General features: G+C 44.0%; 1 protein-coding gene across 3 annotated transcripts in view; it reads left to right on the top strand.

The window, feature by feature from the left end:
* Window positions 1–13,026: 13,026 nt before the first annotated feature.
* Window positions 13,027–22,340, top strand: part of LOC147882617 (uncharacterized) — a 46,760-nt gene continuing 37,446 nt past the window's right edge. For 2 of the 3 annotated variants that reach the window (XM_087400298.1, XM_087400295.1), the window contains exons 1-7: window positions 13,027–13,171; window positions 13,893–14,026; window positions 14,254–14,294; window positions 14,527–15,319; window positions 15,460–15,531; window positions 17,089–17,181; window positions 17,286–17,365. In XM_087400298.1, coding sequence (XP_087256424.1) covers window positions 13,955–14,026; window positions 14,254–14,294; window positions 14,527–15,319; window positions 15,460–15,531; window positions 17,089–17,181; window positions 17,286–17,365 — 1,151 coding nt within the window. In that variant the 5' untranslated portion in view covers window positions 13,027–13,171; window positions 13,893–13,954. The remainder of the gene's footprint in view (window positions 13,172–13,892; window positions 14,027–14,253; window positions 14,295–14,526; window positions 15,320–15,459; window positions 15,532–17,088; window positions 17,182–17,285; window positions 17,366–22,340) is intronic. The other variant, XM_087400297.1, reaches the window with a different exon arrangement.

The raw sequence follows: 22,340 nt of genomic DNA, 5'->3' as shown, positions 1-22,340 counted from the left end.
CATATGCTATAACAGCAACTGCCAATTGGATATGGGCTAGCCGACAGCCACAGGACCGATGCCAATCGATGAGGAAGAGACAGTGGCCATACCAAAGCGACCAAGGAAAGAGCCGAGTGCCATAGCAGTCTTCAACTCCACCGCCCCCCCGACTGACATCCCATAGCTCCCTCCTACTGATCTCGCCCAACCCCCCCAGCAAACCACCAATCTCGTCCTGCTCCCACTCCTTTGAACAAATCTCCCCGAGTGCTCCTCCAACACCTCAAACACAAGCTCTACACAACATGAGACCTCCCAATCTATCTCCTCCAATGCTCATGTCGACCTTCCAGAGGAGGCACTCAACGCGCTCCTCAAGCCGGTGCATTTTGAACATACACCCATCGATCCATTGCCTGCAGGCACTGCTGAAGAGGAATCCATGCCTATGGACAACGATGACATCCCTCCAGAGCACCCCTCTTCCTTGCCCCAAGATGTCCAATGCATCACTGGAAGATGCAGTTGGAAGGCTTTCGCTGGGCTTTCGCCTCCACCTTTACGAAATTATGAAAGTTTACCCCCTTACCCAGTTTATTACCTAGTCCTTCAAGAACTGGTAGCAAACCCATCCAAAGTGCACATGTGGTGGGTACCACCTTGCTCTCGATGCACCTGTCCCCCTCATTGACTCTGACGTCGGTCTTCAACCTCGTTGGCGCATTCCTTTTTTGAAGAAGGAGCAATTTTGGCACTACTATCGTAGTGCATACGTCGACCGGTAGATCCACCCCCTTTACATGCCCATGGGATACCATTGGTGGACCTGGGCCCACTTCCGCAAGCTCTAACAAAAGGACCCCAATATTATGTACAACTTCCCGAAGTACAATTTTCCTAAGGAAATGACCCAGGAGGGATTTTGCTTCTGCCTCCAATCATTCAATGACACCTATGGCTCTGTTCCCATCAATTGCCTTAGCATCTTGCTCCTCTGTGATCTCCCCACCCACAATTGACCGATTGACGACAAGCTCCATAATCTCAACAACAACCAAATTGTCTTCAACCCCGACATCGACCCCTCTCTCTTCGAGTCCGCAACCTCCATGGGCATCACATTCGCACCTTTGATGACATGCATGCCACCCACTTTTGGAAGCTCCGCTCATACTTCACCCGGACCTAAGGGACACCCAAACCATGCGATGACTTGCTCGTATAAAAACTTAGAAGTAGATCATGCATTGGCTTTTCTTGTGGCTCTCCCTTCCACACATTTGGTGAAATAATATGTGGCCAAGATAATGTATCGGGCCCCTATTCCTTTAGCCGCTGGGCTTATCGGTCCAATAAATTCTATGTCCCATTTCTCAAAGGGCTGATCGGTTAATATTCCCATTAGGGGCATCATGTCCGCTTCATGTGGGATTTGCACTCGTTGGTAGGGGTCGCATCGCTTGATAAACTCAGCTGCATCTCCAAAGAGAGTCGACCACCAAAGGCCAACTTGCAGCACTTTATGTGCCGTAACGTCAGTGGCAGCAAAGTGACCGCCTACTATCCCAAAATGTGCTTCTTCAAGCACGTCAATGTATTGGTGCTCGTACATGCATCTGCGCATGATGCCATCCTTGCCCATGCGGTATAGCTAGCCCGCGATTAGCTGATATGGCACTACATCCTTGATGAGTTTGCGGGCTCTATCCCTCTTGAGGGCTTCATCCAAAAGCAACCCCTTTGCCAAGTAGTGGCCTATTTCAGCTTCCCATTTAGGAATTATGTCAATGAGGAATAGGGGAGCATCTAGGAGATCATCCTCAACTCCCGTTGGAGCTTCCCCATTGGAAATCCTTGAGAGGTGGTCGGCTAGGACATGAGTCTTTCCCTTATGCACTGTAAGTGTGAAGTCGAACTCTAGAAGGATTAGCATCCACCTTGTGATGTGTCCCATTATGCAGGGCTTGTTAACCAAATACAGTAATGCTTGATGATCCACAAAAAAGACAAACTTATTGGCAAACAAGTAATGCATGAACTTCTTAACTGCATAGACCCCTTCCCTCTCTATTGTCGTGTAATTTACGTTGGCACCGTTGAATTGCTGGCTAGCAAAGTACACCAGGTAGTCCAAGTTATACTCCCCTGGTTGGGCTAACACACACTCGATAGCAAAGTTGGAGGCATCTATGTGAATGTGGAATATTAGATTCCAGTTTGAGGCCCGTAATACTGGTGTTGTGGCCAGAGCTAGCTTGATGGTTTCAAAGGATTTCTAACATTCCTTGGTCCACTCAAAGACTACTAACAGCTTGTACAATGGCCGGGCTATGTCTGCGTAGAATAGAATGAACCTTCGATAGTAGCCCATATGGCCTGTAAACTGATGTAAGCCCTTAGCATTTGTGGGGGGAAGTAATTCTAGAATGAGCTTGATCTTGTTGTAATCCTTGGAGAGACCATTCTTGGGCACACTGTGGCCGAGAATCATGTCGTGTTTGACCCAAAATTGGCATTTGAGGGGATTCAGGGATATATAGTACAACCTATACCTTTCCAGGACCAGTTTCACGTATCTCAGGTGATCATCCCATGTCGAGTTCACACACACGTCATCCAAGAAGACTTCCACAAAGTCCCTTAGGTACTCCTTGAAGACGGTGATCATCAACCGTTGGAATGTCACAGGCATATTGGTAAGCCTAAATATCATTACTTTAGCTGCATACACACCCCACTTGGTTGTGAAGGCAATTTTATGTTGATCCTGCGGGGCAATGGACACTTGATTATATCCCAAGAATCCATCTAGGAAGCTATACGCTTCCTTTTTTGCTACCCTTTCTAGAACATGTTTCGTGAAAGGCAAGGGATAGTGGTCGCACCTGGTGGCAGCATTGACTTTTTTCAAATCCATGCATTGTCAAATCTTTCCATTCTTTAGGACTATCACAATGGGTGACACCCAATATGTATGCTCTATCTCATAGATGAATCCTACATCTATTAGTTTTTGGATCTCCTCTCTCACTATGAACGCATATTTGGGATTCATAGGATAGGGACGCTGATGCACTAGTTTGACATCATCTAGCATGGGTATCGTGTGCTGCATGACTTTAGCTGACACACCCTTCATATTTGTGTATTTCCAGGCCATGCAGTCCTTGTATTCTCAAAGGAGGGCAATTAAAGCATTCTCCTCATTGGGGGTGAGGTCATCTGCGATTAATATTGGTTGGGGGTCCTTCCCTTCCGCTGCTAGGTTTACCTCCTTAACCTTGCCGTCATATCCTTGGAAGCACCCTTCTTCTTGAGTTCTCTTGGCCTGTTGGTATAAGATCTTGTGATCCTTGATCGTGTAGGCCTTGTAATGGGCGGGTACTTATAGTAGATCCTCCTTCTCTTCATCGTCCTCCTCCACTCCCCTTTTGGGGGTATTACTCTTGGCCCTAGTGGGAGCCTTCGGGCTTTTGGAGAGTGGGAGCTTTAGACTTGAGGGGGGCTTCTTCAGAGCACTTATGGAGCCAATCATGGAGGTAAGCTTGCTCAACCGTGCTCCCCAATTGGAGGAGAACTCATGGTGATCGACAGTGGCACCCACATATGTTAGCTAGTGGAGGTTTGATTTGACCCTCACTGACCCTTGGCACACCTCATGGGGTTTGAGTATGTTAAACATTCTGAGGGGAACCATCGTGCTCAACCCTTCATGCTTGGGAATTGTTAATTAGAACCCTATTCTCTCTAGGACGTCAATGGTTGCTAGTATGTACATCCAATTTTGAGAGAACTCTGGCTCGGGGAGCGAGGCATACCAAAATTCATCTGCCTCCTTCTTGTCCTCTTCTTTCACTCAGTTTTGAATAGTTTTAGGAATGTGGTCCTGGCAGTTGTGTCAAATTTCATGGCAAATAGTTGTCCTGACAGTGGGTGGGTCTTGTAGGTATGCAAGTCCACTTTCACAATTTGCTCCTCATGCCGTAAATAGATGTTGTCGGTGCGCCAATCATGTACAAGTCTGGACATTTGCAAGAAGGGCCTGCCTAGGATGGCTTCATATCCAGGTTGCTGGGTAAAGTCTATGACTACAAATCTAATGGGGTATATGAAGCTGAATACCTTAATACCAGTGAGGACTCCCAAGGGTTCAATAGTTCTGCCATCGGCTAACTTCACTACCAGGTGTGTTTGCTCAAGAGAAGGTTTTCCCCACCTCTCCTAGCATTCCTTGGTGTAGACACTCACACCTGCTCCCCCATCCAAGATGGCATCAACCTTTTGGTTCTAGTAGGTTATGGAGATAGCTGCATTAGTATCATCACCTTTGAAGTATTGGCCTAACTTATTAGTGGCGACCTTGGGTAGGTTCTTGCTTTCATCCTACGATTGGTTGACTTTGGGGTTGGTACTGGTCTTAGGGGCAAGAATTGCCCATTCATCAAGTTTGAGAGGTCTCGCTAGAGGGTAGGATTCCCTCTTAACAAGGATGCGATTGGCATCTTAACCTCGGTGGAGAGGAAGGCTACTAACCCAATGCTATCGCATGGTTCTTGAGAGGTCTCACTACCTACTAATAGTAGATCCTCGAGACCATAAATGTCTCCTTCCTCTCATAGGTTTTGTAGTACTGGGTCCTCCTAGAACATTTGATGCATCAAGTCTAGGGCCTCTAATTTATCGGAGCTAGATCATTCCTCTCTTCCACCCTCTTTGACACCCTTAGTTCCTTTGCCCATCTATGAGTGGTAAAGTGGTTCGAGTGGATTGTATTTGACCCAATGCTAGCCTTGAGCCTATGCTCAAATTTCTCCTAGCATTCCTGTACCAAATTTTGGGCGTCTATTACGTGTTGTTTTTCCAAGGTTGGGTCTGGATAGGTTCCCGTATACGGAGGTGGGTATGTGAGGCCTTGGACCCACACTGGCTTGTTTACATCTGGGTATGGAGGCATACTCGGGTCATCTTGGGAGAGGGCTCATCCAGAGGTAGAGGAAGTGGCAAGGGTGGTTGTCTCCTCATCTGAACCATCTTGGATGAGCACTTGGTTCATTCCTTCGCCTACCTGGGTGGCCTTCTTGGACCTAGTCTATGGGGGTTGGGACGCCTCGGGGTTTTGCGGCAAGGGCACTTTGTCCTTCCTTGCCTACTTCTTCATTTCGCTGACTATGGCTCTGGCCTCCATCCTTATGATGACCTTTAAGGGTACTACCTCTACTTGACCCTGCTCAATACTCAGTAAATTGATGCTAGTGCTCTTGGGCGGGGTGGCCGGAGTTGCTGGTCTCCTCAAGGGATACAATCCTTGAATAAATGCTCTACTCTACAACTAGCACACAAGGGCGTACGGCATGTCATGGGTGGAACCGCCGGGGTAAGATCCCTATAGGAGTAGTCCTTTAAAAAATGTGGCCCTTGGCATTTAAAACATGACATGGTAGGGTCCACTGAGCCCTTATACAGGCATTCACTTGCCCTATGCGGACCTTGGCAAGTATAACATTAGATCGGGTGCCTTTGCATTACGGAGTTCATGTCTCTTTCCCTTGCGGCCACGGGAGCTATCTGGAACACTGGGACATGTTGATCCTCATGTAGGAGGTAGTGATTTATGATGCCACTTCCCTCCTTGCAAGGGTAATAGTTGTGTGACCGTGGTCTTATTCCGGCTCCTCCCAATCATTGGGTAGTTCCTCCACCAACACTGGAGTTATATGAGGTGGGGGAGGTTGCAAACCCAGTATGGGTGGCGGTAAGGGACCCTGTTGTGCCCTATACTGCTCTGAATTGGCTAAAGGGGTACCTTGTGTGTTCATAGGATTGGGTAGGGATGTCAAGGATCCAAACTGTCAGACTCAACTCCGACAAAGTCAGATTTGTCGGACCCAGATCTGACTATTTTTGACTCGTCGGATCTATTTTGCAAACCAAGAAAAGGTTTGAGTAAGAATCCATTCATGGGCAAGATAAAACCATGCATATTCCTTAACCAGAACATTCCCTGACCCATATCCTCAATGATGTTAAAGGGCCCATCATACCTCAACTTCAGTTTGCCCGTGAATTTTCCCAACTTGGAGTTTGAACATCAAAACCCAATCCCCTTCTTTAAACAACCTATATTTTATGTTCTTGTTCACCTATGCTTGTCTTTGTGACTAGATTATTTATGTTGTATATTGGCTTTTTAACCGATCTTCTTCGTGATGTGTGAGTTGCTCTTAGCAAAATTCCATTGATTGCTCCAAACCTAATTTCTCTGCTATGATTCGAAGACTACCAACAATGAACTACATTGGAATAATGGCTTCCAATCTATAGACTAGTCAAAACGGTGTCATCCCCGTGGTGACTTTATACGCTGCTTGAAATGCCCATAAAGCTGAATCAAGTTTGGTATCCCAGTCCTTCTTGTTTTTTGACACTGTCATTTTCAAATGCATTTAATTGTTTTAGTGGTGCTTTCTACTGCCCATTACATTGTGGGTGATATGTTGATGCCACTTTGTGTACAATCATGTGGATTGTCGTTAGTTTCTTTACTGCCCTTCCCAAGAAGTGGCCTCCCTGATCCGATACCAATTCAATCAAACATCCAAAATAGGTTATGATATTCTGATATAGGTATTTTGCCGTACTGCCCAAGGAGTTATCTCTAAGTGCTTGTGCCTCAACCCACTTGGTGTAGTATTCTGTTGCTACCAAAATGTATTGATTCCTTGTGATCTGTGCCACAGGCTTTATCGGACCTACGAAATCTTATCCCCATTTTTGAAATGGATCGAGTGGGAGGACGGGATTTAGAGGTAATCGGTCTGCATCAATAAAGTTTCCATCTCTTTGACAATACCAACACTTGGCCGCAAATTCGTGACAATCCTTGAGCACTATTAGCCACCAAAGTCCGGCCTGAAAAAATTTATTTCCTGTGATCTCATTGGCAAAGTGTCCGCCTACTGCCCCCTGATGAGCTTCTTGTAATATTGCATGTTGCTAATGTTTTGGGATACATCGCTAGATGACTTGGCCAATTCCATGCTTGTACAATGCGCCTACAATAACCATAAATGGTTTACTCAATGCCAATCGTAACATCTGGTCATACTAGTCTGTTGTCCTCATTATTTGTATTGAAAACAATGTAGCATCCGATAAATCATCCGAGATGCCTCCACGTGAACTTTCTTCTATTTCTAATCTGCTCAGGTAATCTGCCACCAAGTGTTGTCTTCTTGGTGTATGTACCACTTGGTATTGGAACTCTTGTAACAACAATATCCATCGAGCCAGCCTTCCTGACAGCTAAGGCTTATTCATTAAGTACAACAATGCTTGATGGTCGACATGAAACACCGCCTGATTGCTCGGAAGGTAATGTTGAAACTTCTGTAGTGAGTAGATCATACCTAGTCCCTCTCTTTTGGTGACTGAATAATTGCTTTTTGCCAATGACAAAGTCCAACTTGCATAATACACTATTTGGAACCATCCGGACCTATGTGTTTGCATCAATACTGATCCGATAGCAATGCATGATGTGTCTACGAACACATGGAATTCCAGGTTCCAATCCATTGGAAGTAGAATTGGTGCTACCACTAACATCTTTTTCAATAATTGGAACACTTTCTCATGATCCTCTTTCCAAATGTATTGTTCTTTCTTCTTTGTCAACTTTGTCAGAGGTTGACATACATGGGAAAGGTACCGCACAAATCGGTTGTGCCACTCGATTTGGCCAATGAATCACATGACTTCCTTTGCATTTCACGGTGCCTTTGCTTCGTGAATGGCTGCCACTTTTCTTGGGTCGATTGCCATCCCTTCTTCAAAAATGATGTTCCCTAGTAGAACCCCCCTTCAGACTACAAAGGCACATTTTATTGGATTCAAGCTGAGTCGAGACTCCTGACACGTGACAAAACACAGTCTGAGGTGTTCAAGGTGATCTTCCTTTTTCCCAAACACACTGAAATCATCCAAGAATACCCTGATAAATGTTGTAAGATACGGGGCAAAAACCTTCTGTATCCGCCCTTGGAATGTAGGCGGTGCGTTCTTCAAGCCAAGACTCATCACATTACTAGTGGCAAACACCCCCCATTTTGTCACAAATGTTGTTTTGACTTTATCTTTTTTAGCCATCCAAATATGGCTATACACGGTGAACCCATCCAGAAAATTGTATACCTCGTGTTCGACAACTGCATCTAACATCGTGTCGCAAAAGGGCAAAGGAAATGGATTAGTTATAGTGTTGCATTCAGCTTTCTGTAGTCCACACAAACATGCAGTTTGCCATTCTTTTTCGAGTCAATCACGATGGGTGACAACCATGTGACCTTATCTACCGAGTAGATAAAACCAGCTCTGAGTAACTTGTCAATTTCTTCTTTCACCAACTTCGCATAGTTTGGATTTATTCGGTATCTCTGCTACACAACTGGCACTGCATCATGCTTGAGGTTGATTTGATGCACACAGAGACGGGTCCATTGCTTTCATGTCTGTATATTCCCATGCAAATACATCTTTGAACTCTATCAACAATTGCACTAGATCCTCCCTAAACTTTCATCTTGCATGCACACGCTGATTTTCATCGATTGCGGTTCATCCGTCGTCCCAAGGTTCAATTCCTCCAAAACATCTTCCTTTACTCTCAATGTTCTTTTCATTTGACCTTCTATGCTTCCAAGACTTCTTTTATCACATGTTCATTCCATTTTTGCTGTGCGGAACTATCCTTCACTTCTTTTTCAAATTTTGAGTCCGTGACCATTTTGTTGGATTTTTTGGACCTTGTTGGGTTTTTCGGCTGAAACTTGGAATACCTTGGCTGGTTCTGTCAGGTAGTGGTGCGTGATGTGGTTCACATCTATTTCAAACAAAGGTACAATAGACGAGTTCACATCCAAGAATTCTTGCTCCTCGTCATCATCCATTTCTGTAAGCATGTTGACACATTGTGCAATCAATGGTCTATTCTCCTATTGGAAAAGCACCTTCAAAGTCATTTCCAGCCGTAATTTCTTCCTTCCACTTTGGACTGTGATTTTGGATGCTCCCCAATCCTGCTTGATCCATGCCATTTTGAACCAAGGTCAGCCCAGTAGCGTTGGGTTGGACAAATTGCCTTTTCCCATTTCTAGAACCACGAAATTCACTCTGAATATCATACCTTCAATGCTGATCTGTTGGTTCTGAACAATGCCCAATGGTTGGACACACTGTTGATCTGCCATCTTTATTTGGAATTGGGCCTCTTCCATGTCGCTCAATCCCATCTTTTTATATATGCTATGCGGGAGAATGTTCACACCCAATCCTCCCTCCAGTAATGTACCTTGTATTTCTTGACCATTGAAATGTACCTTTATCGTTGGGACCTTGTAGTCCACATCATCTAGCTTGCATGACTAGTGGATCTTTTGCAACGTCTTGGTACTCTTCCTCTTGCGGGGTTTCCTCCATCTGTTTTTAATTTTTGTCGGCTTGAAATTGCTTGATAAATTTTTTGCGAAAATGCTGGAACTAGACTCAACAATTGATCTAGTGTGATTTTTATTGACGCCTGCTTTAGGGTTGTAAACAATTCTGTTGAGAGGCCATCCTCACGTGATTTTGTGTTTCAATTCCAAATTCCAATTTGTGGATTTTATTTCAGACTTCCTCGACAGATTTTGCGTCGGACTTTTTGTCTAATCACCTATCGGATTCACCATCCCACTAGATTTCTCCTTTGGCTGCCAGACCGGGTTCTTTGCCTCTTAACCTATATCTTTTGTATTTCTTTTAGCGCTGATGTGCGTACTGCTTCCTGATCATGCCAGCACAATTGCTCAGTCTTTCGTTCTTTGTCTTCTGGTGGCTTTTCCCTCACTGGTCCCTTAGATCTTGTCACGGCTAGCATGCCAACCTTTTCTTAACTCTCTAGAATGTCCTCAATGAGCATACATCCGGAACAGTTGCATAACTATATTGATCGTATTGGCGATTCCTTACCAAGCACGTTCTTCCGCGTTGGGGGATTTTTTGCAGTTCCTGAATTATTACCGCGTTGGCCTGTGGCGGTGGTTGTTGATTCTGCTGTGGGTTCTGGGGTGGCTATCATGTGATTGTCAAACCGATGCTTCACCCATAATGGGCAGTTTGTGCTATTCCAACGCATGATAGTATCCACATTCTTTGGAATTCAGATCCGAGTCTCTTTGTTGGTTCCAGTTTCTTTATTGATTCCAATTGCCTTGTTGCAGTGGTTGTTGCATCTATTGTGCTGCTTCTGCGGCATTCTCCCCAATGGAGATCGCATTAGCTCCCGTTGCTAAGATTCAAGGTGGATGTTGGCCTTGATTTGTCCATGCATTGGGATTATACCAACACACCTCTGTGGGGTGATTCTTCGTAAAAATACTACATTGAAATCATGGTTGATTGTTTGTCATTCCTAGACTCTGGAGTTTCTGCTCTACCAGCTTCGCTATTTCTTCTGATTTTGAGGTCTTTTTCAACTTTGACTTCTCTTTCTTTTCTTTTACCTTTTCCTTTTTAGCTTTCTTTGCTACCTTCTTCTTCTTCTTCTTTTCATCATCGTCCAAATTGTTGTTAAAGTCGTCATCGCTTGTGTTGTTTCTAGGATCATACTCAACTCTTACTTTGAGGATTCAAACCAACTGTTACTGTTGTTCCGACAGGTGTAGAATTTGTTCCCAAAACAGAGGGATCACTTTGAGTAATATATTGATGAACTAAAGATTGCCATTAGCAGGGTGTTGTGGGTCTATCAGCATCCAACAGATCATCTCTTGGCATTCACATCTCTTTCATCACAAATCGTGGCCTCGATCTCTCCAGGTGTGAGTGTTGATGCTCGAGAGATTGCACAACATTCCCCTCTGCAATTGCAACAATGCGGGGGTGGCATTCATTTAGTCCTTTGATCACCGACTTGATGAGTTTTCGAACCCATAGGATCACTAATGTTAAAGGGGTTGAGTACTCTGCATTTGTATTCAGGTTGAATGGGTTGCAAGGCAAAGGTTTGATGTTTTCGTGTGGATCTCTCACCTCACTTGGAAGTATTCTTAACACATATTGAAGAATCTCTCTCTCTCTCTCATTTTGATTAAAAGACTTAGGAAAAGATAATCAGAGACATCCAATAAGCAAATAGACATGAAAGATAAGACAGTAATTCGGATTCCATTTACGTTCGAAACACATTCACTCAGATTCCTTTTTTTTTTTGAAGATGCTTCCCTTCTCGCACCTTGTGCAGATTACATGTTCAACAATTATGGCTGATCCCAAAAGGTATGACCTTAAGTGTATACCTTTTCTCAAGCATGCTCAATATCCTATAAAAAAGATCAGTGAAGAATTGTTCCATGCTCAAGGGTTTACACCACGCTCGAACAAATTATAGGATGATAAGTCAAGGGCTTGCTAAAGTGAGCAACTACGAGTAAGGCAAGTACGATTCTCAAATTAAAACAATGGAAAGAATAATGACAAAATAAGATATTGAAAGCAACAAACATGGATTGTTGGATAACGTTTTAGATTAATGTGCCATACACAAATAGATGGTCTCGTGAACATCCATGTATTAGAAACTCTCCACTAGATTGCCTACAATAAACAAGGAGGCATAGGGTGCCAAAGGCAAAAAGGCAAGGAGAAAGACTTTAAAAAACTAGACACAATGTGTAGAGAAAAAGCATCCAACAAAAGTGACATTCAGTGAAGCACGAGTAGGATTGGGAACATTAAGGATGACCTTAGAAAAACCAAAATGTTTCCATTATCACAGGCTTATAGACATCACTAACAAACGAAGAGTCACCCTAAACGACTTCTATCCCTTGATAGGAAAGGATAACAACATGTAGACAATCACAACAAGGGACTTCCAAGTCTTTACTAAGGTAGGATTCACACATGACTGAACATTGCAACAAGAAATGGTGTTTGGGCATTGACCAGTAGCTCCAACCCATTTGCTTGGATCAATATGAGGTGTGCTCCTCAAACTCCCACGTTTTTGGTCATCCACACCCTTGGGCGGCTTGCCTAGGCAAGACGAAAACAAATACGACGGACAAGACCATTTATGTTGTGCCAACAAATTTGAACGCCCCTTAACCCTTCCGTCGCCTAGATGTTTGCGAACCCTGCCTAAAGCACTCCTTTAGCGAGGCATTGCCAATCTATACACCTAAAGCCGTGGGCATTGGGCTTGTTTCCACATAGGCAAGTGCGATGGTAGTGCGAGCACCTTCGAGTTATTGTTATATAATGATAACATCTTCACCATCCTCCGTAAAAAAAGGACGAGAGGGGTGGCGGAAGTAGTCAGCAACTTTTTGGTGGATCCACTTCCGCACTAGTGTGAACTAAAACTCCGCACCCAAATGTACGCATCTCGGCTATGTGGAAGAAGCCTAAGAAATATGTCCACTCTACTCACTTGCTCTCCTACTCGCTCATCCTAAATAAAATCATTAATTTGTCTCTTGATCGGCCCCCTTCAATCTATTAACCGAAGCTAAAATCAATTAATTACCACGCTGCCACCATCCTGTGTTGCCTCTCCCCTCCGCACTACTCAGCGCTCCCCCTCTCCCCTCCACTCAACCGTCTCTATGCCTTCCCCTCCCTCAAGTCTCCCTCCCCCTCCCCCCTCCCCTCCCCTCCCCCTCATATACTTGTTGAGGGCGGTGGAGGGAACCTTCTTGAAACCGACCAGCTGGAACTCTCTCGAAACGAGTCCTCTCGAATCCATTAATTCGCCATCAGCCTTACCTTAATTCCCTACACACCTTTCCTGAACTGCTACTAATGAGATTTTTTTTCTCATCGTGGGGACCTACGAATGGAGATCTAATGGACACTTTTTCAATGTATGGGGGGACAAGATGACCTTTTAATCAAAAATCATATTAAAGAGTCCTCTCTCCCTTGGGAAATATAATCCACTAATGGAGTAATTAGGCATGTGCTATATAGCTAATGATGGGTATTGTGAGAGACTAAGTAAGTTGATCTTCTGTTGTAGCCCTGTGCAAGGCATTGCATCTTCATCTTCTCCTTTTGCCCCTTTTACTTAGTTGTTCTCATTCTGAAGACAAGGCATTCCGAACAGCTTCCTCCATTGATTTTGCAGAGGATCGGGAGCGCGCATGCCATCGTACGTCCTCTGTCTTGCTCTGCTTTTTTTGGGTTCCTCATTTCTTGTTTTGGGTCCCTATCAAATGTCCGTCTCCTGTGTATTGCAACCATCTTTCTTAGTTGTTTTGGGCGCTTGGTAAGATTTGTGCTTGGGTCACGCATTTTTGTGGGTTTTTAGATCCTGTAGGCTGCCTTTCACCAAGTGTTTGGTTCGTCCTTTGGTCTTTGCTATGAGCTCTGCTCGCCGTCCTCCGGTTCACGATGTACTTGGCGTGGAAAAGCTGATAATTCATCGGGTTATAATTGTTGGTATAACCACTTTGACCCTCGGAGGAAAGCGCCGGTTCTGGGCGGTCGGGCTTCGTCCTGGTCTTAATTGCTATGGCTTTTCTCCCTGCTGTAGCCTATGGAGTTCAGAAATTTTCAGTTTGTTCCCCTTCTATGTTAGGTTCATTAGTTTATTAGGTGTACTGTCTGTTTGGGTTCTGATTGCTGGTAACCATTTAGAGTTTAATGGTTCCATTTCACAGAGGCGATGGTGTTCGTATGGGTAAGGACAGCGGCTGTTTAAAAAAAGAGGCAAAGTCAAACGTTGTGGGAGTAGGAAAGCTCGGGTATAGAAATTGATGCAAAGAAATGGGGCCTAAAAGAAGGCCCATGCTGAAGGAAGAAGATCCCGTCACACTTGAAGTTTTAAGATAGTGGTGTAACAGTTCCCTGTGTGTGTGCATCCGTTTCAGGACAGGGATCCTCCGAAAGCTGCAAACATTCTACAATGAAATAGAGGTGTTGGTTCGAGAAGATGTGGAACCAGGAAGACGCCATGGATACGGGGAGGTTTCTGCTGCATCAAGCAGGATGGGATAATAAAAGCGTATGATATACATGATAAGCTGTGTTTTTCTCCTTAAACGGTTGTGGGGTGAACCCATTCTTCCAAGATTAATGGATCACATGATTCTCTCCGTAGATTATCCATCATAAACAGCAAGCAAGCAGCCCATGGCCACTCGTGGATATGGAAGTGGATTTCACTGATACGAGACATCCTGAATGTTTCTTTTTGGATGCTGACTCGCCCTTATTCTTTTGGATTCACAGGGTTTGGAGAGATACAATCCAGTCCATGATACGGACTTCAGGTAATTTATTGCTCTTTCGCTCTTTTGAGATATCTGTTTCCTAGTAAAGTCGTTTGCTACTCGTTTAGCATTGAAATCTGGTTGAGGTCTTCCCTGTTATTGTCTTTTGCAGCTTTTATGTGCTATTGTCATCGTTAGATGTAGAGAGCTCACTAATGAGTAGGTTTTATTGATCATGAGTTTCATGGTTATCATAACTGTGATGTCTGTGCCCTGGCATTTGCATGCACAGAGTTGGTGGGCCTTATGGGGGAAGAAGTTTTGCAGAAGCAGGATTTCCTCGAGAAAATGGGTATACAAGGGGAGGTTTTCACAGGGACTTGCTTCTGGAGGGAGATCGATTTCAGATGGCTCCACCAGTGCTTGGGATGTGGCCTCCTACTAGAAGGACAACTTTGGAAGAAGAATTAGCTATCATCCGAGGACCACAAAGGCATGCTAAGGTTGGATTTGTTGATAGTTACAGGGAAATCGACACTTACAGAGATGTTGACTATAGAGAGATTGACAGTTTCCGAGACATCAATAATTTTAGAGAAGCTGACAAATTCCGTGATATTGATAAGTTTCGGGAAGCTGAAAGTTTCCGAGACTATGGATTTGAGAGAGTGGGCAGATTTGTCAACCCAGAGAGGGACAGCTTTGATGGTGATGACTATGCTTACAAACGACCAGCCCTTAGAGTTAGTAGGGAGGGGAGCTGGGATCGAGAGCATGCTCATTCCAGGTATGACGAGTATGGTTCAGACCATGAAAAAGACAAGAAGGATCGGAGTCGGCGAAAGACGAAAAAAAGGGACAAGGAAAAACAAAGGAGTAAGGACAGGGATGAAAGCCCAGAACGAGGCAGGCGTAGAGAACGTTCTCGTTCGTATGGTCATGAACATCGATCAAGGAGGTCTCGCTCATCTTCTCGAAGTCATAGAGAAAAGCGAGAGCGCAGTTATGAAGAACCCCATTATGAGTCCCGCAATGAAAAGAAACGTGCGAGGGATGAGAAACGTCATCGGGAACAGCCTGCAGTGGTAATTGCTGCCACGCTATATTGCACACCCAATCATTGCATGGTTTTGAAGTAAAGCATGATGGTTGTCTGGAAGATAGTAGCTTGGATTAAAGCTCTATTATTGTATGTTTTTTCATTCTGAAAGTTTCTATGCTACAGGCTCCATCAGCTACTCTTGTTGTGAAAGGGCTTTCACAGAAAACCGTTGAAGAGGACCTCTATCAAGCACTGGTAAAGAGAGATGCTTCCTTTGTATTGCCTTTTATCATGTGCATCTTGCCTTTTCTTCACTGTGTGGTAAAGAGAGATGCTCCCTTTGTATTGCCTTTTATCATGTACATATTGCTTTTTCTTCACTGTGTGGTGTGTATGGTGTTTCTGTCATGCTCTGTGGCTTTTATTGTTTCTAATGCTACCTGTCCTCTAATCCTCTAACGTAAATATGCCTGTTTCTATTTCAGTCAGAGATGGGTAAATTCCATTCAAAAGTTAAACGGTGGCCTGTGTGTAAAGTGTTTCCTTCCTAAATGAGCCAGGTTGCCTTTTCTCTAACATTTCGATGGTTTGTTGTTTTTGATCGCGTAAATACTGGTCTCCATATTTTCATTTTCTCCCCATTGTTTGGCTGTATGGGCATCCCTGTCTCTGTGTGTGTGTGTGTGTCTCTCTCTCTCTCTCTCTCTCTCTCTCTCTCTCTCTTCTCTTTCTATATGATAAAATTTTGGGTATGCCGATGGACATGGAGCTGGAACTAGAACATTGCTCCATGCAGGCATCCCGTAGGTTATCATAATCTATGCGCATATGTTTTATCCTTACAATAGTCTTTTATGGGGAGCTGCTGTGAGCTTCACAGCACTGCACATCAGTACTACTGGTGGACCCTGAAGCATAGATCCATTTGTTTTCTCTCTCCCCAAGGTTAGTTTGGCCTTGACAGTGCCCCCAACTCCTACATTTCTCTTAGCAACCTCCTTCATCCCTCTTCCTCGCAGCATTAGCTTCCATGCTGCCTGGTATCTCAAAGCTCCTGTTTGCTATATTTTTTGTGCCCCAAAAGGGTCTTTATTCAGGTAGGCGTTTTTTGGTGGAGTACCCAGTCTTCTCATCTTTAGGAGGCTATGTCTCTCAGCACGGGACATTCACTAATGGCTCATTCTCGTGAGACCTTGCTCCTTGCTCAGACTTCCTTAGCAATGACACCTCTCCCGCTGGTCCAACCTGTGCATGCATTCGAATCAGACCTTTGGAGATCTGTGACACTACTTGAGCTGATGTTGGCATCTCTGTCCTTTCAATAAAACTTGGTTTCCTCCTCCCTCTCTTCCCATGCATTGAAAGCTCTCTCTCTCTCTCTCTCTCTCTCTCTCTCTCTCTCTCTCTCTCTTTGTGTGTGTCTTTCTGCATTCATCCCTCTCTCCCTGTTGTCTACTGGGACCCTACTGAAGAGCTTTTACCTAGAGGGTTTGGAACCGATGAGTCCATAAGTGCATCTTTCTTAACTCAGTAGTTTAATTCCAGCATGCCCCCCCTCCTCTCCTCTTCCCAGCTGCAGGCCGCGGCCCCCTTTCCTCCTCCTTCGTTGGTTGTTCTTCTAAAGAATCCCCCCCTCCCTCCCACCTCTCTCTCTCTCTTTCTGTGCTGTTCTGTCCTTTCCTTTGTCTTTTTTGCTTATCTCAATGTTTCTTTGTTTGTAGGTTTAGATAAAGTATAATTATTTGAAATTGTAGCCGTTGACAGCTCTTTCATCTACTGCAAAGTTGAAATGATAGCTGTGAAAATTACCAGGTTGAATGGGGTCCTTTGAGGCATGTGCGGGTGATCAAGGAAAGGAATACAGGCATCTCACGTGGCTTTGCATTCATTGATTTCCCATCAGTGGTGAGTTCTTGCGATTTCAAGCTTTGATCCCATTCTTTGGAGACCATTTTTAAACATTGTTTTGCGTATGAACATGAATTCTAATTAAATTTCTCTCAAGCTAGGATGCGGCCAGAAAGATGATGGACGGTGTAGGAGAGAATGGCTTGGTGGTGGATGGTCGGCGCCTATTCTTTGAGTATAGGTATACTTTTCTCGGATTTTGTTCTTTTTATAGAGTTAATATCGATAGTCAAAAACCTCTACCGACTTGAGGATCAGAGTATGTCAGGTTTGTGTTGTAACTACAGGGGATGTGTACTACCCTCAAACAACTCTGAATTAATGTTCATGTTACACATCCTCATACTTTCCTTGGATCAGAGTATTTCAGGTTTATGTTGTAACTGGAGGGATGTGTACTGCCCATAAACAACTCCTAATTTACTTTCATGTTACACATCCTCATACATGCTTCTCTTTCAGTTTATTCATGCCTTTACTAGTAACTAGCTTGCAAAAGGGATTTTTATTATTCTCATTAAGCACCCTGCACATTAGGCTGTTGTGGCATGTGCCCTTGGGGATGAGATAGGTTAAAAGAGGATTAAAAAAAAAAACATTTTCACCATAAATGCACAGCAAAGCTCAATATTCTTTAGTAAACAACTGTAGAAATCACTGATAAGATTCTCACATTCAGTCTTGATTAATTGAGAAATAATTGCTTGAGCTATTTGAGGGAATTCACCATATATGTAATGCACAACTATGGAAGCAATCATTAAGCAAGAATTGGTCGTGTATAGATCTGTATTGACACAGCCCAATCAGGCTGAAAACTGAAGCTCCACCAGAGGTACATATCTGGAGACCAGTTGCTGAAGGCCATAACTAGGCCAAGTTAGTTAGGGCTGGGAGTAATGGCTAGGGGCTGTTTGGACCTAGAAGGGCTATATAAGCCCATCTCACTCCTAGTGTACCTCACGTTTTGATGTTGACTCCTTACTTGAAGCCACACTAGCCCCTTGCTTCCTGCATAACTACCCCCCCCCCCCCCCCCCCCCCCCCCCCCGACCAAAAAGTAAAATCCCCGTCCCCCCCCCCCCGCGTGTGTGTGTGATGACCATAGGTGGAAAGGGGCAGGTGGGCGAGATCCAAGATCCCAAGAGACACAAGAATTTGCAAAATCCGCCCCACAAGGAAGGTAGAAAATGAGTAGCATGTGCTCCTATATTGTCGAGCTTATGCATAGATTAGGTGGAAAAATAGTGGCAGCACTGGAAACCTAAAACCCCACTTGGAACAAGCAGCCAAACTGTTGGGGTGCTACCTAAAGGAAGTTTTGGGAAACCGCAACAAAGTTCTCGGGCTAGCACACAAGTTAGCCAAGCAAATACTCAGAACATAGCAAGTTTTGTAAAGATGTTTTAAAGATTTTGGATGTAAAAGAACCGCTATTAGTTAATAGAGGTTTTTGGTCTCGAAAGGTCTCAAGTAGACGTTAATACAATCAGACACCAAACTCTGGCATGCCTACGCACGCACGCTATATGATGTTCCTAACCAGTTAGCACCCATCTCTCAGATGCACTATGCCCCACATCGTGCACACTTTTCACAGGCAAGTGGTGTCAAATATGCAGCCTTGCAGCTTCACAAGGACTGTACAGCCGTACGAAAGGTCATGAGGGCCTATGTACTGAGTTCATTGCATATGTAATAAATACTTTTTCTTTCCATTTGCTGTACTTCACACCAATTTGAGCTTCGGCAGTGATTTGGAATGTTCATGATTGGATTTGCTTGTCTATGTCTACGTGTGGATTTGGGACATACTGGAACATCCATAATTGGGTTTGCTTGTCTATGTGGATTTGAGACAGAGAGTTAGTAGAGTATGTGGTTTTTCCTCGGCCTATGTGGTTTTCTTTTCTTTTTGCAAGGTTGTCTTGCACTGTCTTATGGGAGGCATTCCAGCTTCTAAAAGTCCGTATCTTGGTATTTTCTTGCGAAATGTTCTTGTGCCTCTGAGATTTTGGGACTTGTGCTTCTAGTGCATGTGATGCCAATATGTTGATTGAATGCACGTTTCGGTTGCTGTATAATGGGCAAACTGTGATATCAAATATTATTGTTGCGCATCACAGATGCCTTGTGCTTAATCAAGTGAACCCAACGCAAAATTTTCTTCGTGCACGCAAATTTATACAAGCAAAATAAAAAATAGTCTTTTGAATAGTGCTAATATTTGTTTGCCTTTGCTTCAATAGAAGATCCTTAAGCAAAACTTCTTCCGTTCAAGGGATTGTTTGATAGGCAAAGACAAGAGTGCAATAAAAAGGGTGGGAGGGGCTTCTGGTTGTTGATGCTACCATTCAACCTGGGTTGGAAAGGAATACATAGCTAGAGTTGCCCACGATACCAATCCTAGGTTGGGATAGAATACGTAAACAGAGCCACCCGCAACATTGCTTGTTGATATCTGTGGATCATTTAAGTCACAACCACCAATTCGTGTATGCCTCGCTTTTGTGCACCATTGCTCACCTACTCATCCTACTCCAAAGCCATTGTACGTTAGCGACTTACGAATATCACTCAGCCAATCTGCATACATTCACTTACCAGCGGCCTAGCCCACGGATGTACATCCATAGGAGATCTCCTTTGTCCAAAACATGTTCCTCTATAGCTCTACGAAATTATCTAAAGGCAATACAACTTCGAAATTTGCAAGAGGCCATACAACCGAACAAAATCTATAGACATACATTCAATAGTGGTATGTGACCAATGTATATAGGTGGGCCGAATATTTAGGTGAGAGACTGTGGTCAAAGTGTGTCGTGATAGGTAGTGTGAGTGATCGGTGGTTGTTGGGTGTGGGAAGCAATGGAAACGGAGTGGAATGCAAGGGAGCAAACAACAAGCTGAAGCAAACATGAGTACTTGCAAATGGATAATGAGAAAGTACAAAGTTTTCATCCAAGTTGCGGCCTGCTGGTATTGTGATAATTCTTTCTATCTTAAATGGTGCGTTGCCCTATCAGCTAGATTTAGATTTAGATGCTCGTTGGGGAGAGACTAAATTGAAAATGTTTAGACTTCACAAGCAGTTGTAGCTTGAATGAAGAGATTTTGGACTACCTTTTGATTAGCCTTCTCCTTTAGTGCTAGCCTTCATCATGGCTGAGTCTGCCCTTCACCTCCGGAGTGCCGACAGAAACTCAGTACGAAGACTTTGTATAAATGGATGCTCAAGTATGTGTGGGTGTGTGGATTTGTATGTGTGAGAGCATATTTTTATACTATGGTCTACACCCACTGTTGGGCGCTGATGACGTCAGTGGGGATGTCATAGTAGCTAGTCCTTGCTATGCATGATGGAGTTAATGGTTTTCAACCTTGTGAGTGACTATCATGAGATTGAAACTGCACTATGTTGTGTTTTTAGAGGATGAGTTTGGGAATGTTCCTGGATTCATCTAGGTTTATGCTTCTGCCGTATTAGCGGACATGCAAATTTCACCTTGTGAAGTTTTCGTCCAACTTGCGGCCTGCTGGTATTGTGATAATTCTTTCTATCTTAAATGGTGCGTTGCCCTATCAGCTAGATTTAGATTTAGATGCTTGTTGGGGAGAGACTAAAATGAAAATGTTTAGACTTCACAAGCAGTTGTAGCTTGAATGAAGAGATTTTGGACTACCTTTTGATTAGCCTTCTCCTTTAGTGCTAGCCTTCATCATGGCTGAGTCTGCCCTTCACCTCCGTAGTGCCGACAGAAACTCAGTACGAAGACTTTGTATAAATGGATGCTCAAGTATGTGTGGGTGTGTGGATTTGTATGTGTGAGAGCATATTTTTATACTATGGTCTACACCCACTGTTGGGCGCTGATGACATGAGTGGGGATGTCATAGTAGCTAGTCCTTGCTATGCATGATGGAGTTAATGGTTTTCAACCTTGTGAGTGACTATCATGAGATTGAAACTGCACTATGTTGTGTTTTTAGAGGATGAGTTTGGGAATGTTCCTGGATTCATCTAGGTTAATGAGAAAGTACAAAGGGAAGGCCTAGATGGCCCTGAGGTCAACCATATGGTTGACCAATGAAGTCAACCTAAGGGTTGATTGAGTCTAGGTATACCTGGAAACTATATCATGGTTGCACATATTCGTCCGAAATGGATATAGCACCCTATGACAGTATAGGGAGATCAAAATCACGTAACAAATGGTGCCAAGTGTAAGGCATGTCAAAAAATCTCAAACTTGAGCCGTGGTAGAGCCTTTGTGAAGAGATCTTCTAAGTTGTCCTCTGTGAGAACATAGGACAACTATATGTCTCCAGCTGACAGTCGCTCTTGAACACAATGATAATGAACCTCAATGTGCTTTGTGCACGCATGAAACATTGGGTTTCTCGCAATAGCCAAAGCACTCTGGTGGTCAATGCAGATGGTAGTAGAAGCTGGCTGGCTGATGTCAAGATCTATGAGTAGCTTACGGAGCCAGACACACTTTACTGTAGTTGTGAAGGCTGCTGTGTATTGAGCTTCACAATTGGAAGTAGCAACTGTACCCTGCTTCTTGCTGAACCATGAAATGCATGAAGATCCAAGCATGAAGAGTTGCCATTGTGGCACACTCTCGTGTCATAACAACCTGCCCAGTCACTGTTTGTGAAAGCATGCAAGACCAAGGGAGTCTCAGAACCATAGAACAGTCCCAAATTTTGTGTTGCCTTCAAGTAACGAAAGACCCACTTCATTGCTTGCCAATGCTGTGTACTAGGTAGATGTGCATGTACCTACTCAACTGGGAGACGGCATATTGAAGATCAGGCCGGGTGTGATATTAATAAATAAGGCAGCCCACAGCCTGTTCAAACTTAAAGCGGTCTAAGAGCTGTCCAATATACTTGGCCTGACTCGTCATTATACCCCTTCAACGTATGCAAAATGGATGCCCAAGTAATAGTGCAACCGGCCCATATTTGTCATGGCAAAAGATTTTTGCAAAGCTGCCTTGAAATCTGCAATTTTCTGCAAGTTGGCCCAGTCATAAGCATGTCATCCACTTATAGAATCAAAATTAGAAATTTTGATTCACTCTTCCGAACATAAAGAGTAGCCTCCGTAAGCATTTCTAATTTTGATTCACTCTTCCGAACAT

Source organism: Dipteris shenzhenensis, chromosome 29 (genome assembly GCF_047967505.1).
Source record: "Dipteris shenzhenensis isolate YYH24624 ecotype China chromosome 29, Dip_SZ_1.0, whole genome shotgun sequence".
In the NCBI taxonomy this organism is placed as follows: Eukaryota; Viridiplantae; Streptophyta; class Polypodiopsida; order Gleicheniales; family Dipteridaceae; genus Dipteris; species Dipteris shenzhenensis.
This window is presented reverse-complemented; position numbering and strand designations above follow the sequence as displayed.